This window comes from Dermochelys coriacea, chromosome 11 (genome assembly GCF_009764565.3).
Source record: "Dermochelys coriacea isolate rDerCor1 chromosome 11, rDerCor1.pri.v4, whole genome shotgun sequence".
NCBI lineage: Eukaryota > Metazoa > Chordata > Testudines > Dermochelyidae > Dermochelys > Dermochelys coriacea.
Window position 1 is genome coordinate 50,582,019 of NC_050078.2, and position 19,329 is coordinate 50,601,347.

Sequence of the window (19,329 nt, forward strand, 5' to 3'; positions counted from 1 at the left end):
TCAGCCGGGAGCTGAATTTGCTGTAAGCCACTTTACGTTTAGGGAGCGGAGTAGGGGAAACGCATGTTACTGACTGAGGGGAAAGCGGGGGGAGGGGGGGTTCATACGTCGCCGGAATAGCACCATGGGCCGGAGCCCTGCCCCGCCGTGTTACAGGTGACACAGCTGGGCTCCCAGGCCAGGCCGGTTTGGGCTGGCGGCAGCTCCACACCAGCGCTCTCGCAAGACGCCAGCTCCGGGGCAGTCTGCACAAGGCAGCAAGGGAGGGCGGGGCAGGCACGTCCCCGACCCGCAGTTGGGGCTCGGCCGAGGTGCGCCTGCGGAACGGGGAGTCCCCGAGCGACTCGCGGCCCAACGCCGGCTGCACTGGCTGGGAAGAGCGGGACGGCGGCTGAGAGCGCGAGGCTTCGTCCCGCCCCACGTGACCACTGACCGTTCCCTCAGCAGCGGCCAGGGCAACCTCGCCTCACCCCAGTCACGTGATTCCGGCACCGCTGGGATTTTTCCGCTCGGGCGGGATTGGGGGACGTATCTTTGTACGCTCTTCCCCACCTCAGAATGCGCGCGCAACCGCTTTCGTAGAGCGCCTCGGGGCAGCGGTCGTTGACGGCCTGTCGTAAACGGAATCCTGCCTTTGCTTTTTCATTGCTCGGCTTTGCGCTACAGCCCTTCGGTCCTTCCGCGCGCTTTCCGGCCGCGGCGCTGAGAGGACCCGAGTGAGTGCGGACAGGGGCTCGCCCCCCTTTCCCGAGATGCCCCCCAAGAAGCCGCCGCCTGCGGCGGGCCCCAATAAGAAGGCGGACCAGAAAAAGAAGGAGAAGATCATCGAGGTGAGGAGCGGGGCCCGGGAGGCGACGGCGGCAGCGGCAGCGGCAGCGGCAGCGGCAGGCGCCGGGGTGGCCAGGTCCTCTGAGCCGCCTCACAGTCGCGATGGATGGGGGGAGCGGAGCCGTAGCTCAGGGAGGGGCAACAGGGGGTCCATAACCGTCTCTCCCACGTCACGCCTCCGGTGTGTCCCCGCGTCGCCTCCGTATTCCGCCGGCCCCTTTCCTGCCGGTCCCTGCTCCCCACCGCACCCCGTAGTCCCCGTCCCTGCTCCTCGGCCCCGATCCGGCCCCATCACCCTTCTCCTTCCCTCTCTCTTCTCCCCGCCACCTTCTTGTCCTTCCCCTCGCCCTTCCCGGGCCCTTTCTTGACCCCTCGTCGTCTGGGGGAGCCTCAAACCATCAACCTTAGCTTGCCGTAAGAAACGGAGCTGGTCTCCCTCTTTCCTCTCCTCCCCCCCGGAGAAGTGGCTACCGGGCGGCCACTTCGGTTGAAACAACTTAATAAAAATGTTTTTAAATCAACAAGCTTAAAAACAAAAGTGTAGAAGATGCTGCCACCGGGTATGGAGGGGACTCTGCCGCCCTTCCTCTTCCAAGGCACCAGCCACATCTGTTAACGCATCCTTGCTTGTCCGTGGCCCTTTAACTGCTCTTTTCATTGGCTTCCGTAAATAGACCAGTGTCGGTTATTTTCAGCCTGAAGATGGGTTGGTGAAAGTTTTTATTCTGACATATTAGAGCACAGGCGTTAGAAAGCTTGCAGGGCTCAGGTCTTCCAGATGTATGTCTGCAATGCCAGTCAAATCAAATCACTCTGTATGTGAATCTCAATGCAAAACTTGGCCTATTGTCTCTTGTGGCAGGGCATAATGTCAGTTGATGTAATAGCCACAGGGTAAATACTTATTTCGCAAATCTAGGCTGAATAAATTAAAGATTATCAGGTAGCAACATTTTGTGCTCTCTTGGGCCTCTAAAAATGTCTGTCATTCATAAAGCTATTCTTGACTGTTAAGAAATTTCAGTATTTATAATAGTATTTAATAAAACTTGTAACATTATACAGGCTTATTTGTCATTGGGATTCCTTGTGAGTGAATATCTTCTGAAATGCTGAAAATATGATTTTTTAGGGGAGAGGAAAGAGCATAAGTAGAGAATTAAATATCTAAGCAAATTGACTGGAAATGGGTCAGGTACGTTAGATTTGAGACCTACCTACCTTAACAATTTTCCTTTTAAATATAATGCTACAAACTACCCTCACACAATTGTTCTTTTTTATTACACTCTTTAAACTGCTTTAGATTGTAATGATTGTCTTGGAGTGCTGGTTGCTGAATTAGTAATGTTCTGGCTGAACTCTGTTATAGGAGAGTTCTAGTCCACTAAGACTCTTATTTTGTAGTTGAAAAAACAAATAAGTTATCTTTGTCATTTCAAATGAGATAACAAACATGATAGTACATATAAAGTAATGGTGTATTTAAGGGACATTCATTATATAAAATGAGGCAATAATGCCATATGTGAATCAGTCTTTTTTTCATGAGTTAGGGCATGTCTATACTACAAAATTAAGTCGACATCCATACTGTGTTCCTTCTGTCAGCTGTGTGGGTCCTCACCAGGAGCGCTTCCACTGACTTAATTCTCTGGGGCATTGAGGGGCACTGACAACTGGTGCCCCTCACTGCAGGGCTGACAGCTGGAGCCCCACCACTGGGAGGTCCTAGCTGTCAGGCCGTTGTGGGGCTGACAGCCAACAGATGATGTAAGTAACGCAGTGTCTACACTTAAAAACTTACAGCGGCACAGCTGTACCGCTGCAAGAGCGCTTGGGTAGTCACATTATGCCAACAGGAGAGAACATAATAGCTACCACCGCTCGTTGAACTGGTTTTATGTTTGCAGGAGAGCATCTCCCGCTGACATAGCGCTGTGCACACGATGCTCAGGGCTCTTTGGTTTTTTTACACCCTGAATGACAAAAGTTTAGCCAACATAAGTGCGAGTGTAGACGTGGCCTAAATCAACATAGTGGGCGACTTGCATCGGTGGGAGTGACATTTTAGTGTAGACGCTTACAGAGTTAGGTCAACATAAGCTGCTGTACGTTGACCTAACTTTCTAGTGTAGACCAGGCCTTATGTTTGTTTTTTTTATGTTATGTTTGTATTTAAAAGCTATATATTCATTGCAAAGCAACAAATTATTAGAAATATACGCTGAAAACTCACCAATCCATTATTATTATTGATGGTTAATTAGTGTGTAAAACTTTGTGAGCTTGAGTGCTGGAACTATTTTTTAGTGGTTTCAATAAAAAGTAACCAATTTCTAATTTACTTAAATTTTGGTTATTTTGATAGGTGTTTTTCTTTATTAACATTTCCCAAATTGTGTTAACCAAGATGTTATCATTGGGTGACTTTTTTTTTTTTTTTATTTCAGTGACTAGCAATAAAATATTTTTCTGCTTCTAATAAATAGAATTAAATCAAAGCTAAAGATAGGCTTTAAATAGACGTTGCAGCCACAGAAAAATACACTGCTGCAGATAGGAGTGTAAAGGGAGTTGTAAGGTTTTTTATAAAATTTGAATGGAACTGAGTTAGAAGCTCTTTCCTCCATAAACAAACTGAAAATGTAGGGAGAAAAATTGCTGCAAAGGAGCGTGAGCAGACACTTTTTTCCATGGAATGGGGGATACTCAGCAACTTTTTGGATTGAACACACAGAAAGCAGGTGCCTTTTCTTCAACAGGTGCTGTTATAGTGTGAAACTTTGTGAAATACTACTTTAATGGTATCTTACATTGGCACGTGAGGAAGATGGGTGGGAAGAGGAACTACAGCAATGGAAAGGAAAACTGTTAAAAGAATGCAGGACAAGAAAGGATTACATGGATATTTTGCTGTCCTACAAAATTTTGGGACACAAATATTCAGATAATTTGAAGGCATTGATTTAATTTGGAGGACCTTTGGTTCAGCACCTCTGTGGGAGGCAAGTGACAAGCACATCTTGCCATAACAGAAAGCAGCAGTAACAGGGAGACACTTTTGGTTGGACACCCTAGGGCAACTGTTGCTCTTACAAAAATGCCATGGAATGGCATTCACCAAAAAAAAATAAGCAGAACCTCCAAGTCCATTTTAAGGTCATATACGCAGTTTCTGTCTTTCCCATAACTTAGTGCATTTAACTGAGAAGCCTTCTTCTGCTGCCCAAAACTTGAAATTGGTGGTCCCAGAAAGTACTGTGGTTTAAGTACTCCTATAGTCTATTTTCTGTTCTATAATTTTCAATAGACTAGACCAGTGTTCCTCAATCTTGTGAACATTGTGGGCCATATATGCAGCTTTCTATGTATTCTGTGGGCCGCCTCCACACACACTATATAATAAATGTATGGCCCTGAGAATGTCACATGGGCCGCAGCCGTGTGCTGATTGGGCCGTAAGTGGCCCGTGGGTTGAGAACCACTGGAATAAACAATGTCTTTCTTTATTTTGTGTTACACATTGAACTTTACTTGGGAATAATATTGTTCCACAAGTCAAAGTTAAAGTTGTGAGTAATGCAAGCTAACCTCTTTTTAAATGAAAAGCCCTATAGGGTTCACAGATTTGTAAAATTGACTTCAGTTAGTACAGAAATCTCCAAAGGGAAAATAAAGGATTACGAGTTGTTTTGGAGCTGAGTCTCAAAATGACATGCAACTCGGATGGTAAACTGAGCCTAACAGATAGAATGTAAGATTGCATTCTCTTCATTTTACTACTGCTGCATCATGTTATTGGTTCAGTCAGTCATAACTGCCTGTTGGAATAGATTATTTAATTTACCAAATCCTTGTTGAGGTATCTTTTTATTTTATCGTGGTTTTTTTTTTATTCTTTTAATTCTGTCTCCATGCAGGCCTTCTATATTTAAATATAGATTTTTATCTCATTATTGATGTTATGACCAGATTACATCCTTCAAAAACTAAATAACACTTACTGAATTGGAAGTTACAGCCATAGGGTTTTTTAATTTCTTTTAATTAAATCTTTGAATACTTTTCTTGCTCTTTCTTGACTAACAAAGAATTAACTGTAATTTCAGAATGCTGTATGCTATCTTTGAGAATAACATGGCTTGTTTAAACTGGAAAAAAAAATATTTTAATTTAAGAGCTAGTATTTAATTTGATATGAGACCTTCAATGTTAGTCTTGTATTGAGCAAAATATTGCCCATTCTATTCCTCAGAACAAAGTAGCTTTGGGGAAATCAAGGGTGGGAATGGTATTGATCAGTTGAAAGGAACAGTACATTTTTGTTGTAACTTAAATTGAACTTTTCATAAAACTGTCCAGTAGCTGACGCATCACTTATACAAATCTCTTCTAATTAAGGACAAAACATTTGGTCTAAAGAATAAGAAAGGAGCAAAACAGCAGAAGTTTATCAAGGCTGTGACTCATCAAGTTAAATTTGGTCAACAAAATCCAAGACAGGTAAGCATTGAATCTGTAATTATCTCTTATCAATCATAATGTCTCATATAGACTTGTAATGAGATGTTGTTGAGATAAGATTTATTACTTACCTAATGTATTTTGGTTAGCACAATTTTAATTTATTCAGTTGGTTTAAATTTATTTTAAAAATAATAGCCATTTAATTGTCAGACACTAATGCTCTTTGTCATTATTGTTAAGTTTATCTAGTTAAAGGATAACATAGTTCCAAATCTACAATTTTTTTAATGTACATTTTTAATAAAACCTGTCAACTAGTAAAGATGTTTCCATATTTTAAAAAGCTTTTCAGTGGTAACAGGATGAGCAAACATTCCTATGAAATGCTTTTAATCCAAACATTGTATTTATTGCACTAGTGTGTGAAAACCTGAAGGTAAATAACTACCACCTAATTATAAACAAAAGTGAAACTAAGTGGCTCTTTTTCACCTATACTGGTCAGGAAGGCAGTCTTTTCCCTCCATTCCGTTCTAAGGGCTGAAGCATCAGAGGTGGCTAGGCAGTAATACTGGCTAGGGAGTAGAGGTTAAGTAGCAAATATGTGTCAGTAATAGTGGATCACAAATTGAATATGAGGCAACAATGTGGTGCAATTGTGAAGAAGGCTAATATCATTCTGGGATGTAATAATAAGGATGTTTGTTGTAAGTAAGGCACAGAATGTAGCTGTCCCACTCTACTCGCTGCAGATGACGCTTCAGGTGGAGTTTTGTGTCCTGTTGGGGGTGTCACTCTTTGAGAAATGTAGACAAACTGGAGAGTTCAGAGGAGAGCAACAAAAATGATGATAGGTTTTAAAAAAACTGACCTATAAAGAAGAGTTTTAAAAAAACAAACAAACAAACAAACAAAAAAACCTGGGTATATTTAGTCTTGAGAAAAAAAGACCTGATAAGACTTCAAGTAAGTTAAGGGTTGTTATAAAGAGGATATTAGTCAATTGTTCTCCAAGTCCACTGAAGGTAGGACAAGAAGTAGTGGGCTTAATCTCTAGCAGGGGAGATTTAGGTTAGGAAAAACTTTCTAACTGTAAGGATCATTAAGCACTGGAATAGGCTTCCAAGGGAGGTAATTGAAGCTTTTTAAGAACAGGTTGGACAAACACCTACTAGGTATGGTCCTGCCTCAGGGGAAGGGTCCTGACCTCTTGAGGTCCCTTCCAGCCAGAGATTTCTGTGGTTTTAGGCCACTGCCAGAGATGGGACACAGCATGGGAAGGTAGGCTGCTGTGTGATGGTACTGAGAATTCTTTTCTCAGGTGTCTGGGTGGGTCTTACTCACAAGACCAGATTCTATCTGATTGCCATATGTGGGGTCAGAAAGGAATTTTCCCCAGGTCAGATTGTCAGACACCTGGGGTTTTTTGTCTTTCTCTGCAGCATGAGGCAAAGGTCGCTAGCTAGGATCATCTGTAGAGCCCTGTGAAATTCTTTTTTGGTTCATGTCAGTTTCACAGCTGCTCACCACTGAATAGCAATTGTAAAACTGACCAGACTTCTGTTGATTTCACTCAGTTGCTGCTTTTTCACAAAGCTGTGCGCAAAAGAGAAGAATTCCTCTCAACAAAAAATGGAAACTGGGCAAGATATATCCTCGTATGTATTACAGACTTGCGAAGTACATCATTGTATTAGGATTAGATGTTGAAACTTTTCTCCCCAAACAGCCAGGAAACCTAGAAGTCCAGGAAGAGAACTTTCAACATCTAATCCTAATACAGTGCTGTACCTCCCAAGGCCATATCTCTGTGAATAACCCTCAAGAGTCAAAGACAGGCATGTCTTGAGGTACAAATGGAAGTGCTGTCAAGCTAAGAAACAACTTCAGCTCTAACCCTAGAGGTGTAACAAAGGTACTCTAATAAGTGTGTGTAATTTCAAAGAGTAAATTGCTAAACATATTGGTTTTTATTATAGTTGACAAGTGTGGAGGTGCCATTTCATCCATCAGATGCAAAGTAGGATTGAAATCGGCTTTTCTAGATTGAATGTCATTGGAAATCAAAATTGTAAAGATAATTTAGCATCTTTTTTAGGTGGACTGTTAGCCCAGGATCAATTTACCTTTATAACTATTTTGAAAGTTAGAAATCTCATGCATCATTTAGGGAAGAGGGGAGCCTGCTTTTTATTCTGCATTACATCAGATTAGGCCCCTGCCTGGAAGTATCCAGACTGAAGAGCCTGAATGACAATATATTGAAAAAGAGAGAAGGACTCTTTCAAATGAATGTTTACCGTTGACTTCAATTCTGACTGGGCCATTAGGTGTAAAGTCCCATTAACAACTTTGGGAGGAGAGTCAGGCATACTAAAACTAATTAATTGTACATGCTATTTTCCCATGTCTTCGTTCTTCTGTACCGGTCCAGGTATTGGGGTATAGGTCTTTTTTCCTACCAGCTTAAGTAACAGTGACTAATGATGAGGAGGCTTGATTTTTAAACTACTAGAAGGGGGAGGCAGGTTCACAATGTCTCCCTTGTAGTCATAGAAATAGTTTTCCCTTTCTACTTTATACATTGTCTTTTCCTCACACACAATTCAAATGAAACTAAGCTTTCCTGCCATGTACACCTTCAGTTATTAACAAAACACTGTAATGCTGAAGAACTGCACACAATAAAATAAAATATTGGTTAGGTGATGTAGATGAATAAGACCACTTTCAAAGCCAGACTTCCTGGCTGGCTGCTGTGGATACACATAAAAGGAAAGAAGAATACATAAATTTTAGGGTTTTAATAGTAGAGTCTCTATCTTTGTTGATCTTGGGCAAGAGTAACTGGGCTGAGTGTTGACGATGGGTCTTTAATTCAGTTATTCCTCTACTGTGACAGTTTATGTTTGCTAGAGTCCTGCTAGAAGATGGCTGTCCTGTGCCAACAATGACACTTATATCCTGGTTTCCATAAATATGGAACAAAAATAGAAAAGGGTCCTTCAATCATATTAGTATATCTTGGCCCTAGTAAAGTGTTACTTTCTTTCCTCTCTTTGTTTTGAAATGTATTTTAGCTCTTCCTAACGTTTGCTAGATAGTGCACCCTGGCCATTAATATAAGGAAATATTAGGAAAAGAATAATGCTGACACCTCCTAAATCAGTGACTGTCGTTCTATATGACATATAATTAATATTGCATGCTATGTTATCTTTGAAGCTGTAGTGTACAGATTGTGAATAATTTCACAGTTCTAAATATCCTTTACCAATCACTTCAAATCTGGGATTATTATAGGCTGCTCAGGCTGAAGGTGACAAGAAATTAAAGAAGGATGATAAGAAGAAAGAATTACAGGAACTAAATGAACTCTTCAAACCTGTAGTTGCTGCCCAGAAAATTAGTAAAGGTAAACTAAGAATAATGTAACATTTTAGTTTGTAGCTAATTCCATTAGTATTTTATTGCCATATGTGGGGTCACATTAAAAGTTCACATTAAAAAAAGTATTTAAAATGTCAGTTTTCCTATCCATAAGCATGCAGTTCTAACTTTATTTTAAAAATTCCATTCTGTTAACAAATAAAACTAAAATGGATATGAAGGGTTATATTATGTGATCTTTTAATGCTAACCATTGTGAGGTCACAATGTCATTGATCTGAGTACAGAAATCTGCTCTGATTTCAATGGAGATTTCTTCATTAACATTGGCAGGCTGCAGGAGCAGATTCTCTGTGCTGCATCCAGTTTTTACTGGGTACAGTAGAGTTGGGGGTGGAGGGCTGTTAGAACCAGTTGCGGTTCCCCAATTCTCTGCCCTGGAGATTGCTAGAGTGTAGTGCATTCACTCTAACACTGTCCTTCTCTGAAACTGTCCCTGTGCCAGAGGCTACAGTGAACTGGTTCTACAGGCTCCATGCCAGTTGTGGACTCCCTGCTCCATGGGCCTTGCATATAGTTTTCATTTTCTGTGTGCTGCCCTTTAGTGTTCAGTGGTGTCTATTTCTTTGTAAAAGTATAACAGTTTGATTATTTTATTTATGTAAGTAAGGAACACTTAAATTAGCATTATCCCCATTTTACAGAGTGGGGAAACAGTCATGGTTGTTGTGTCTTCGGCTAGATCTATACTACAAAGTTTTCTCAGCATAGCTGTGTCAGTCACGGGTGTGAGAAAAATCACACCCCTTAGCTGACCTAGCTGTGCCAGTCAAAACCCCAGTGTACACGCAGCTACGCCAACAAGAGTGCTTCTGTTTGCATAGCTAACTTTGTTGGTAATATACCAGCAGGAAGAACTTCTGTTGGCATATACTGCACTTGGACTAGGGGAATCTGCCAGTAGAGCTATAATGTAATGTGCCAATGTAACTATCAGCAGAGCCTGTATAATGTAGACTAGCCCTTGGGTGTCAGATCAGGTCATTGGCCAAATCAAACTTTTTTTTTTTTTTTTTTTTTTTTTTTTTGCCTGACACTCGGTACCCCACCCTAACCATAAACATCACTGCCTCATTAAGACTAAATCCTAATAGTTTCATTGCTATAGTAATACATCCCATAGCAGTGGTTCAGTGCCTGTGAAAATGTTTGACATTTCCATTAACTATGTTGCACTGGAGCTAGCTGATTGCCACTGAAAATATCATGGCTTATGAATTAATATAGGAATTAAGTACAAGAAACTTGATTAACCCAGTTGATAGTTTTAAAGTGAATTTGATTCTTGAATTAGTACCTATTGTAATAAGCTAAGAGTAGGTCACATGCATTACTTAAGCCACACATTGATGCCAGATTTTCTTAAATATCAAAATGCCTTTAAATTTGGACATTTAAAACAAACCTAACAACAAAGTAGTTACGGAAGCATACAGTACATGAAAGAGAGCAACTTGGTAGTGGTATTGAAGCAGACTGAGAGAAGTTAGTGTTGGTAATTGTATTGTGAATAACTTCCAGGTTTTTTTTAAATTAACTTTGAATTTCCATGCTCTACTGTTTGGTATTTTAAAACTGAAATGTTGTGTTTAATGCTTTTTGAAAAAAATATGGTAAATCATTTTAAATGCAACTTAGTGTTTTGCCTGGAAACAGTACTAAAATACTAAATTTCATATGACACAGGTGCAGATCCCAAATCAGTAGTTTGTGCTTTCTTCAAGCAAGGACAGTGCACTAAAGGAGATAAGTGCAAGTTTTCTCATGATTTGTCTTTGGAGAGAAAGTGTGAAAAACGCAGTGTTTACATTGATGCAAGAGATGAAGATCTTGAAAAAGGTATGTTCCTTCTGGAAAATAACTGCCAACATACTTTTCAGGTGCCAAAGTTCTAGTAATAAGTTCATAAGCTCTTTGGACCAGGAATAGTCGTCTTGTTCTGTTTGTACAATGCCTAGCACAATCAGGTTTTGGCCTATGGCTGGGGCTTCTAGGTGGTTGGTAATATTGAGACAAATAATATTGAGCTGACTTAAAAAAGAAAAATCACTCAACTTCTTATCTTCAAGAGCATTTTTTCTAGTCCCTATTTTGATGGATTAGTATAATAGACGATGCGCTACAGGGCAGCAGTCCTTAAACTCTGGTGGTGTGGAATATTTACAATATAGAGGTGGCAAGTCATATAGAATTGGCTCCTTTTAGTTTCCAATTGCTTCTAAAAATACCCAGGCTTTAGAAAAAGCAAATGAACAGCAACTTATTATGTTTTTTGCACATATGCTATCAGTAGAAGCATAATGTGTATGAACAATATTTTAAATTCAGGTTGCTTGGGAAGCTTCTGTCTGTGGCTTCATTTCCCATCAGCAATGATCAGTCAAAAATAGAATGCTGTATGGCTTTGCACTTTTGCTCAGCATGGGCTAGAGAGCTACACTAAGACAGGTCAATTTTCTTTTGTGGTTGTCATGCACTAACACAATGTTTATGTCATTCCTGCTGGGTAATGTTTTAAGCTTTTGACACACTGAAGTGGTGCACCAGGACCACACATATGGTTTCATTGCTCTTGTTGGTGTTCCAACCCTTCACAGCCTCTTTTCTTTAATGGCTGCTTCTTGTGTGTCACCAAAGATGATAAAGAACTTCCTACCTTGACTTATATCTGTCAGCCTCTCTTCTCCTGCACATGTGTTTGTTTGAACTATCTTCCCCCTACCTCCTTCCTGGGTACCATCCCACCTACTGTTCCATGTTTCCTTCTTTTTTTTGGAAACATGAGTTTATGTGGAGGAAGAGGTGTAAATTCTTTAAAATGCTCTCAAAGAAGAAGTTTTAAAATACTTTTTACAAATAAATAAAAGCATGTGAGGCTTTGAAAATCCTCTCTATTAAAATCATAATTAAGAACCTAAACTTGACAGTATTGCTTTTCCTTTACTGCAGTTAAACTGCAGAATCCAAAGCAGTTTGATTGTGAGGTTTGGTATTTTAGTTATAATTTGAGATGTAAGTGAAACCAACTTTTTTACTATTTATATCTAGATACAATGGAAAATTGGGATGAGAAAAAGCTGGAAGAGGTGGTGAACAAGAAGCATGGTGAGGCGGAAAAGAAAAAACCCAAAACTCAAATAGTATGTCCTTTTCTTTAATTGAGTTGCAGTAGTAATTAGCTATCATTAGAGAGAATTAAATTTGGAAAGGTACTGGATTTTTCTACTAGAATATCTTGAAATCTTTATTTGAATATTATGAAGGCTTTTTGAGGATAAAGGTTGACTTGCGTTATTCTATCATCTTGACATATTTCTGAAATAAGCAAGGCTCTTTTATAATTATAAATATATACTTTTATGTGCATCTTTGGGTATGAGAAGCATCTTTTTCTAAGATAGAAATGATTTCATAAACACTATGAAGAGTAATCCTTACATTACTGGATGTAATTTGACTACCCACTTTCAAGGTTTAAGTGTTCATAGTTACATATGCCAATAGAATTACTTATGTGATTGCTTCTCTTGCACATCTTACCTTTTTGATTGTGAACCTAAGATGCTAATAGATTTATAGATGGGAACAAAGAAATATTCTAACCATGAGTGCCCTACATCAGTGCATACAGTTTAATCTTTTCTGTAATGCTAAGTCTTAAAAAAAAAAAAATCACTAATGAGAAGGGATTTTGTAGTATTTAGGTTTCAGAGTAGCAGCCGTGTTAGTCTGTATTCGCAAAAAGAAAAGGAGTACTTGTGGCACCTTAGAGACTAACAAATTTATTAGAGCATAAGCTGAAATGCATCCGATGAAGTGAGCTGTAGCTCACGAAAGCTTATGCTCTAATAAATTTGTTAGTCTCTAAGGTGCCACAAGTACTCCTTTTCTTTTTGTAGTATTTAGGGCTCCAAAACTATGGGATATTTTAAATTGGGACCTTAATTTGTATCTTGCCTTAACTAGCATCAGTTTAAATCTTTAATATTTTATACCTTTGTATTTTTCACTCTTTTAATTCTACATCATTATCCATACAAACTAAAAATACAAGAAAATGGTGGTTGTATTTATGCTATGTTATTTCACAATGACTAAATATTATTCATGACACAGTTGGAAGTGAAATGTGAAAGAACAGTTTGGGATCTATAGTAAAATTAATACATTGCTTGTTAAAGTTGCCAGATTCACAGCTCTGGCAACTGAAGTGTTCTGTGTACAGATGGGTGTAGGACTGCAGCAAGAATGCATGCTGTCCCTTTACTGTGCTTCAAAACTTGACCTGGAAAGGAGAACCTCCAAGATTGAAAGGGTCGTAGAGTACAGTCTCCATTCTCATTACATTCTTGTTGTATCAATGTGAGACTGCCAAAAACATACAAAACCATTGCCTCTTTTTAAATTTAGAAGACCTGACCAACTCGCTTCACACAGAGACACTGGATTTATACCACTAGACAATCAATCACCAGTCCTTTAAGCCATCTGGTCCCCCATATTTGAGAACATTAACAGAAAAAGCTGCTGAAAACTATTTTAAATGTAGTTTTTTATTTAAATTTTAATTCAATCAGTGGTACTCTTTTGACATTTGTCCATTGTTCTTCAGTCTAAATACATTCAAAAATATTTCTCTTTGGGACTTCTGTTTGAATGGTAGCTCAGAAATGTAATATGACCAGTTGTGAATTACTGACCAGTGCTGTAATACTGTTCCTGAGTTAATGTGACAAACTCATTTTACTAGTGTATGTAGCTGGGGAGGAGAAGGTAGGATTCAGGGGTAATAACCACTGTTGTTTAATACAGGTCTGCAAGTATTTTCTTGATGCTATCGAAAACAACAAATATGGCTGGTTTTGGGTTTGTCCTGGTGGAGGAGACAACTGTATGTACCGTCATGCTCTCCCTCCTGGTTTTGTACTAAAAAAAGACAAAAAGAAGGAGGAAAAGGAAGATGAAGTTTCTTTAGAAGATCTAATAGAAAGAGAGGTAAGGTAATAGCTAACTCAGTCATTCAATATTACATGGTTTAATTATTTTTAACAAAGTACTCTGAAAACAGGCACATGTTCAAAATACTCTTCTAGCAACAGAGTAAAAAAAAAAAAATGGTACTCACTGATGTTTGTATCCACTTGGGTGTTAGAGTGAAATATACTCAGTGATTCTTTGAAAATAATCAAGTCTTTCTTTTGAAATGGTTAATTTCTCCAGTTAATTCACCAGATAAGAATACAAAGAAAAGTTTAACTGAATATTTACCTCTAGAGGGCAGCAATGTTTTAGGTCAGAATTTTGACTTGTAATACTGAAATGCAGCTTCTGAGAATAGTAGGCACTATTGAAGACTGTGTTTCCGTGTGTGTTTTTTTTTTTGTCTTAAGGTGGTAGACAAAATCAGGAAAAGATTGAAACCAGAAGAAAAACCTAGTGGTGTTTGTGCTTATTGTTTAAAAGGAACTTGGAAATTTTTTAATAATATCTCTTCTAAAACCAGGACAATGTTGCCGTTGAAAGTGACACCTTTAGTTCATACCATTGATACTTTAAGATTGCACATAACCATCATTTCTTAAATATTGCCAGGTTACCTATAGTAGTAGAATAGATTTGGATGTAGCCTATTTAAACTTTTCTTTGAGTCAAACAATCTCAAATTTGACTGCATGAATGTATGTTTATTATTAGTAAGAAAGTCAAAAGAAAAATCTCATTAAGTATCTCTAATGTACAGAAGAATCTTAAGAGGGAATGATTTTAAGAGACAGTTTCTTAATTTGTGAAGAAAAACTTGCCCTATTGTATTGTAGATAATTGTGTTCACAAAGATTGATTAAAACTAATGTCTTTATTGTACAGCGTGCTGCCTTAGGACCAAACATTACCAAAATCACCCTAGAGTCTTTTCTTGCATGGAAGAAAAGAAAAAGACAGGAAAAGATTGACAAGGCTGAACAAGATATGGAACGGAGGAAAGCAGATTTTAAAGCTGGCAAAGCACTGGTGGTATGTTCTCCACTCAAATACTACTACTTGTAAGAGGAAAGAGTGAAATACACTTTATAATGAGGTAGCTGGCCTGAAATTAAGCCATGTGTATTTTCTTTTATTCTCTAAATTGCAGTACAGGTAACATTTAGTGTTGTTTGAATATGTCTTACTTGCTTCCCTATGGATAGATCAGTGGACGTGAAGTATTTGAGTTCCGGCCGGAGTTGGTTGATGCCGATGATGAAGAAGCAGACGACACTAATTATATTCAAGGATCAAGTGAAGATGAGGTAAAGAAGAAAATATTAACTCTCTTTAACTATCTCCTATTGCTGGTAACCATTTAAAATTTAGAGACTAACTTTTTGGTTTTGATAGGCTTCCATAAAAAAAGTAATAATGATTAAATTTGAGACGCTTAGCTAGTACTTAAATAGTAGGAGCCCTTTTTAGTTTGCTGTTACTTATACCGAACAAAATAAAACCTGCAGTAAGAAAAGTTGATGTCAAATGTAAAATTAACAGATCAGTTGCAGGAAAGCAATGATTAATGCAAAGAAAATAACTTTGTTTTTCAGGTTGAAGATCTTGTGAGGATAAATGATGTAGACTTGAACCTGTATGTCCCAAAGGATGTAGATGAGACTGGTATTACTGTGGCTAGTCTCGAGCGATTCAGCACATACACTTCAGTGGAAAAAGATGGCAAGTTCACTGTTTAGGCATAACTAAGTTAACAGAGACAGTACATTGAAGTAATGTTAAAGGTTTTCCAATACCCATATAGAGAGAGGCTCTGAAGAAATGATTGATAGATTTGTATAGTGCTTATTGCCATAGTATCTTAATGCTGCTTCACATATTGTGTTCTGAAAATATAGAATAACTATATTTTCTAGTATAGGAGAAAAGAATTGCTGTAGGCAGGTTTTTTTGTTTGTTCATTTGTTTTTAATTAAATAAATGCCCTGTGTCTTGACCTCTAGTTAATATTTACAGTCATTTCTACTACAGTATTTGTTTAACGTTTAAATCACTTAAAAATTATGTCTTGAAACTGGGAAAGGAAACGCCTTTCTTTACACTTTCCTGTTTTAGTAAATAAGTGAATGAATGATGACTCCAAAATCTGTAAGTTTACTATAAACTTGTTCGCTAACTTTTTAAGGCAAGTACTTCATCTTACTATGTATTTGTACAGCAGCTACCATATAAAAGTCTGATGCTGATTGGACCTTTCTGGACTTTAAATGCAGCATTGAATAATAGTAATAACAAGGGCTGTCAAGTGATTAGAAAAATTGTGATTAATAGTGCTGTTAATAATAGAATACCATTTATTTAAATACTTTTTTGATGTTTCCTACATTTTCAAATATATTGATTTAAATTACAACACAGAACACAAAGTGTACAGTGCTCACTTTATTTTGATTACAAGTATTTGCACTCTTAAACAAGAAATAATGTTTTTCAATTCACCTAATATAAGTACTGTACTGCAATTTCTTTATCATGAAAGTTGAACTTACAAATGTAGAATTGTTTTATTTTTGAGTGAAGGTTTTTGTACACAATGTAAAATTTTAGAGCCTGCAAGTCCATCCAGTCCTACTTCTTGTTCAGCCAATCGATCAGACAAACAAGTCTGTTTACATTTCCAGGAGATAATGCTGCCCGCTTCTTGTTTACAATGTCACCTGAAAGTGAGAACAGGCATTCTCGTGACACTGTTGTAGCTGGCGTCGCAAGATATTTACGTGCCAGATGCACTAAAGTTTCATATGTCCCTTCATGCTTCAACCACCATTCCAAGGGACAGCGTCCATGCTGATGATGGATTCTGCTTGATAACAATCCAAAGCAATGTGGACCGATGCACGTTCATTTTCATTATCTGAGTCAGATGCCACCAGCAGAAGGTTGATTTCCTTTTTTGGTGGTTCAGGTTCTGTAGTTTCTGCATTGGAGTGTTGCTCTTTTAAGACTTCTGAAAACATTCTCCACACCTTGTCCCTCTTAGATTTTGGAGGGCACTTCAGATTCTTAAACCTTGGGTCGAGTATGGCTATCTTCAGAAATCTCACATTGGTACCTTCTTTGCGTTTTGTCAAATCTGCAATGACAGTGTTCTTAAAATGAACAGCATGTGCTGGGTCATCATCTGAGACTGCTATATCATGAAATATATGGCAGAATGCAGGTAAAACAGAGCAGGGGACATACAATTGTCCCCCAAATAGTTCAGTCACAAATTTAATTAATGCATTTTTTTTTTTACTGAGCGTCATCAGCATGGAAGTACGTTCTCTGGAATGGTGGCTGAAGCATGAAGAGGCATATGAATGTTTAGCATTCCTGGCACATAAATACCTTGCGACACCAGCTACAACAGTGCCATTAGAACACCTGTTATCGCTTTCTGGTGACATTGTCAGTAAGAAGAGGGCAGCATTATCCCTTGAAAATGTAAACAAACTTGTTTGTCTTAGCAATTGGCTGAACAAAAAGTAGGACCGAGTGGACTTGTAGGCTCTGAAGTTTTTACATTGTTTTGTTATGGAGTGCAGTTATGTAACAAAATATCTATATTTATAAGTTGCACTTTCATGACAAAGGGATTGCACTACAGTACTTGCATGAGGTGAATGGAAAAATACTATTTCTTTTGTTTATCATTTTTACAGTGCAAATATTTGTAATAAAAATATACACTTTGATTCAATTACAACACAGAATACAATATATATGAAAATGTAGAAAAACATCCAAAATATTTAATAAATTTCAATTGGTATTTCTGTTAACAGTGCAATTTAAAACTGCGATTAATCGTGAATAATTTTTTTGAGTTAATTGTGTGAGTTAACTGCGATTAATCGACAGCCCTAGTAATAACTTAATAGTATGAACCAGCTGATGAGGACAGGAGTTGTAAAAAAAATCTTTTGCATTTACGCACACCTGTGTTCACTTGCAACTGTTAAAAACCCAGTCCTGCAAGCACACAAGTAGTCCTATTGAGTTCAGTGGGATGAATTGCATTAGTAGGTGCCGCATATGTAAGTCTTAGTAGAATAGCTGTATGGCAGCATTTTTGCATCAAAACGTGGGTGTGTATTCTTCAAGCATGGACCCTAGTTGGTGGTGTTGATTAGAGAGAGAGAGAGAGAGAGAGAGAATGTGTGTGTGTGTGTGTATGTGTGTGTGTGATTGACTGTAAGAATTTGTAACATTAATAGACGTAAGAATTGTTTTTATTTTCAGATAACAAATTAAGTGAAGCTTCAGGAGGTGGGATGGAGAATGGGGAGCAAAGTGATTCAGAAGAAAACGAGGCAGAAGGAGAACAGGAAAATGGAGTAATAGATGCAGTTCCTGTTGATGAAAATCTTTTTACTGGAGAGGACTTGGATGAACTAGAAGAAGAATTAAACACTCTTGATTTAGAAGAATGAACAAACAAATCCAATAAGAAAATTGAAGTCTACCTTACAAAGTGAAAACTGACTACATCATTTTTTCATCTAGAATTCTTTAAACAGGATGTTTGTAGTTTTCCCAGCTGATTCTGGAGGGCACATCAAAAAACAGAAGTACTTTCCTTCAGTTTCCTTTACTCCACTCTTGACTACATCTCATAATAAGATATTCAGAATAGTTAATAATTGAATTGAGAGTTGTCATCGAAGAAAATGAGATGTAATTTTGAACTAAAAGTAGGAAGCATAAATGAGTTAAGTGGATTTATTACTACCAGGTGCAGTATACAGTCAAAGTGAACATCCTTTTCATCAGAACTGCATTTGTTAATAAGTAATTTTGAGTTGATTTAGAAACTGCCTAAAATATTTGAGCAATGTACTCTAAATGGAGCTGATACAGATTAAGATGTTCATGCTCCAGTAAGTATTGATATGCTTTACTACTTCAGCTGGATGCTAAAGATATGGATTCGTGAATTGATAAGGCGTCAGCTATGGTGGCCTCTGTTTAAAATGTTTTAAACTTTCCCTACACCTTTTGACAACGATGTTGTAAATAAAGACTGTCAACTTTAAAATCATTATGTTGACTTTTATTTACATCAATGTGTGACAAATTGTAAATAAAATATATTTTGTATGATATAGTGAGTAAATATGTTCCCTCTAGTCATGATCCAGAAGTTTCAGCTAAATGAGTGGCTAGTTGCAGATAGCCTTCAAGCCCTAGACCTCCATGCAGAAGAATTCTAAATGGCATATTATCTTTCATCTTTCCCTGCAATAAAACCATAATAAAATTAATCTGACATGCTATACAGTTCACTTACCTGTCGTCGCATCTTATTCTTCTCTTGGCCATATTTGTACATTGTCTAGATTGGCAGCTTTTCATGGTGGGGATCTTGTCTTCATATGTCTATAAAGCACTTAGCATACGTTTGGCACTATACAAATTATAAACCAGAATACATAATTAGTACGTCTGCATCTCCAAAGGAAAACTTGGGGATGGGCATTGTCTTTGACCTCTAGAAGGCAGCATTTTCAGGCCGAGGTATAGGTCAATATGATGCTTTAAATGTAAAGCTTACATAAA

At 38.1% G+C, this 19,329-nt stretch overlaps 1 protein-coding gene across 1 annotated transcript; it reads left to right on the forward strand.

The window, feature by feature from the left end:
- The first annotated feature begins 285 nt into the window (after window positions 1-285).
- ZC3H15 (zinc finger CCCH-type containing 15) lies at window positions 286-18,808 on the forward strand. Its single transcript, XM_038422418.2, has 10 exons — window positions 286-830; window positions 5,233-5,334; window positions 8,602-8,713; window positions 10,435-10,587; window positions 11,797-11,888; window positions 13,561-13,743; window positions 14,614-14,760; window positions 14,934-15,035; window positions 15,324-15,450; window positions 18,013-18,808. Exons 1-10 carry the CDS (start codon window positions 753-755, stop codon window positions 18,201-18,203), a joined length of 1,287 nt encoding a protein of 428 aa, XP_038278346.1. The 5' UTR covers window positions 286-752; the 3' UTR covers window positions 18,204-18,808.
- Window positions 18,809-19,329: the final 521 nt, after the last annotated feature.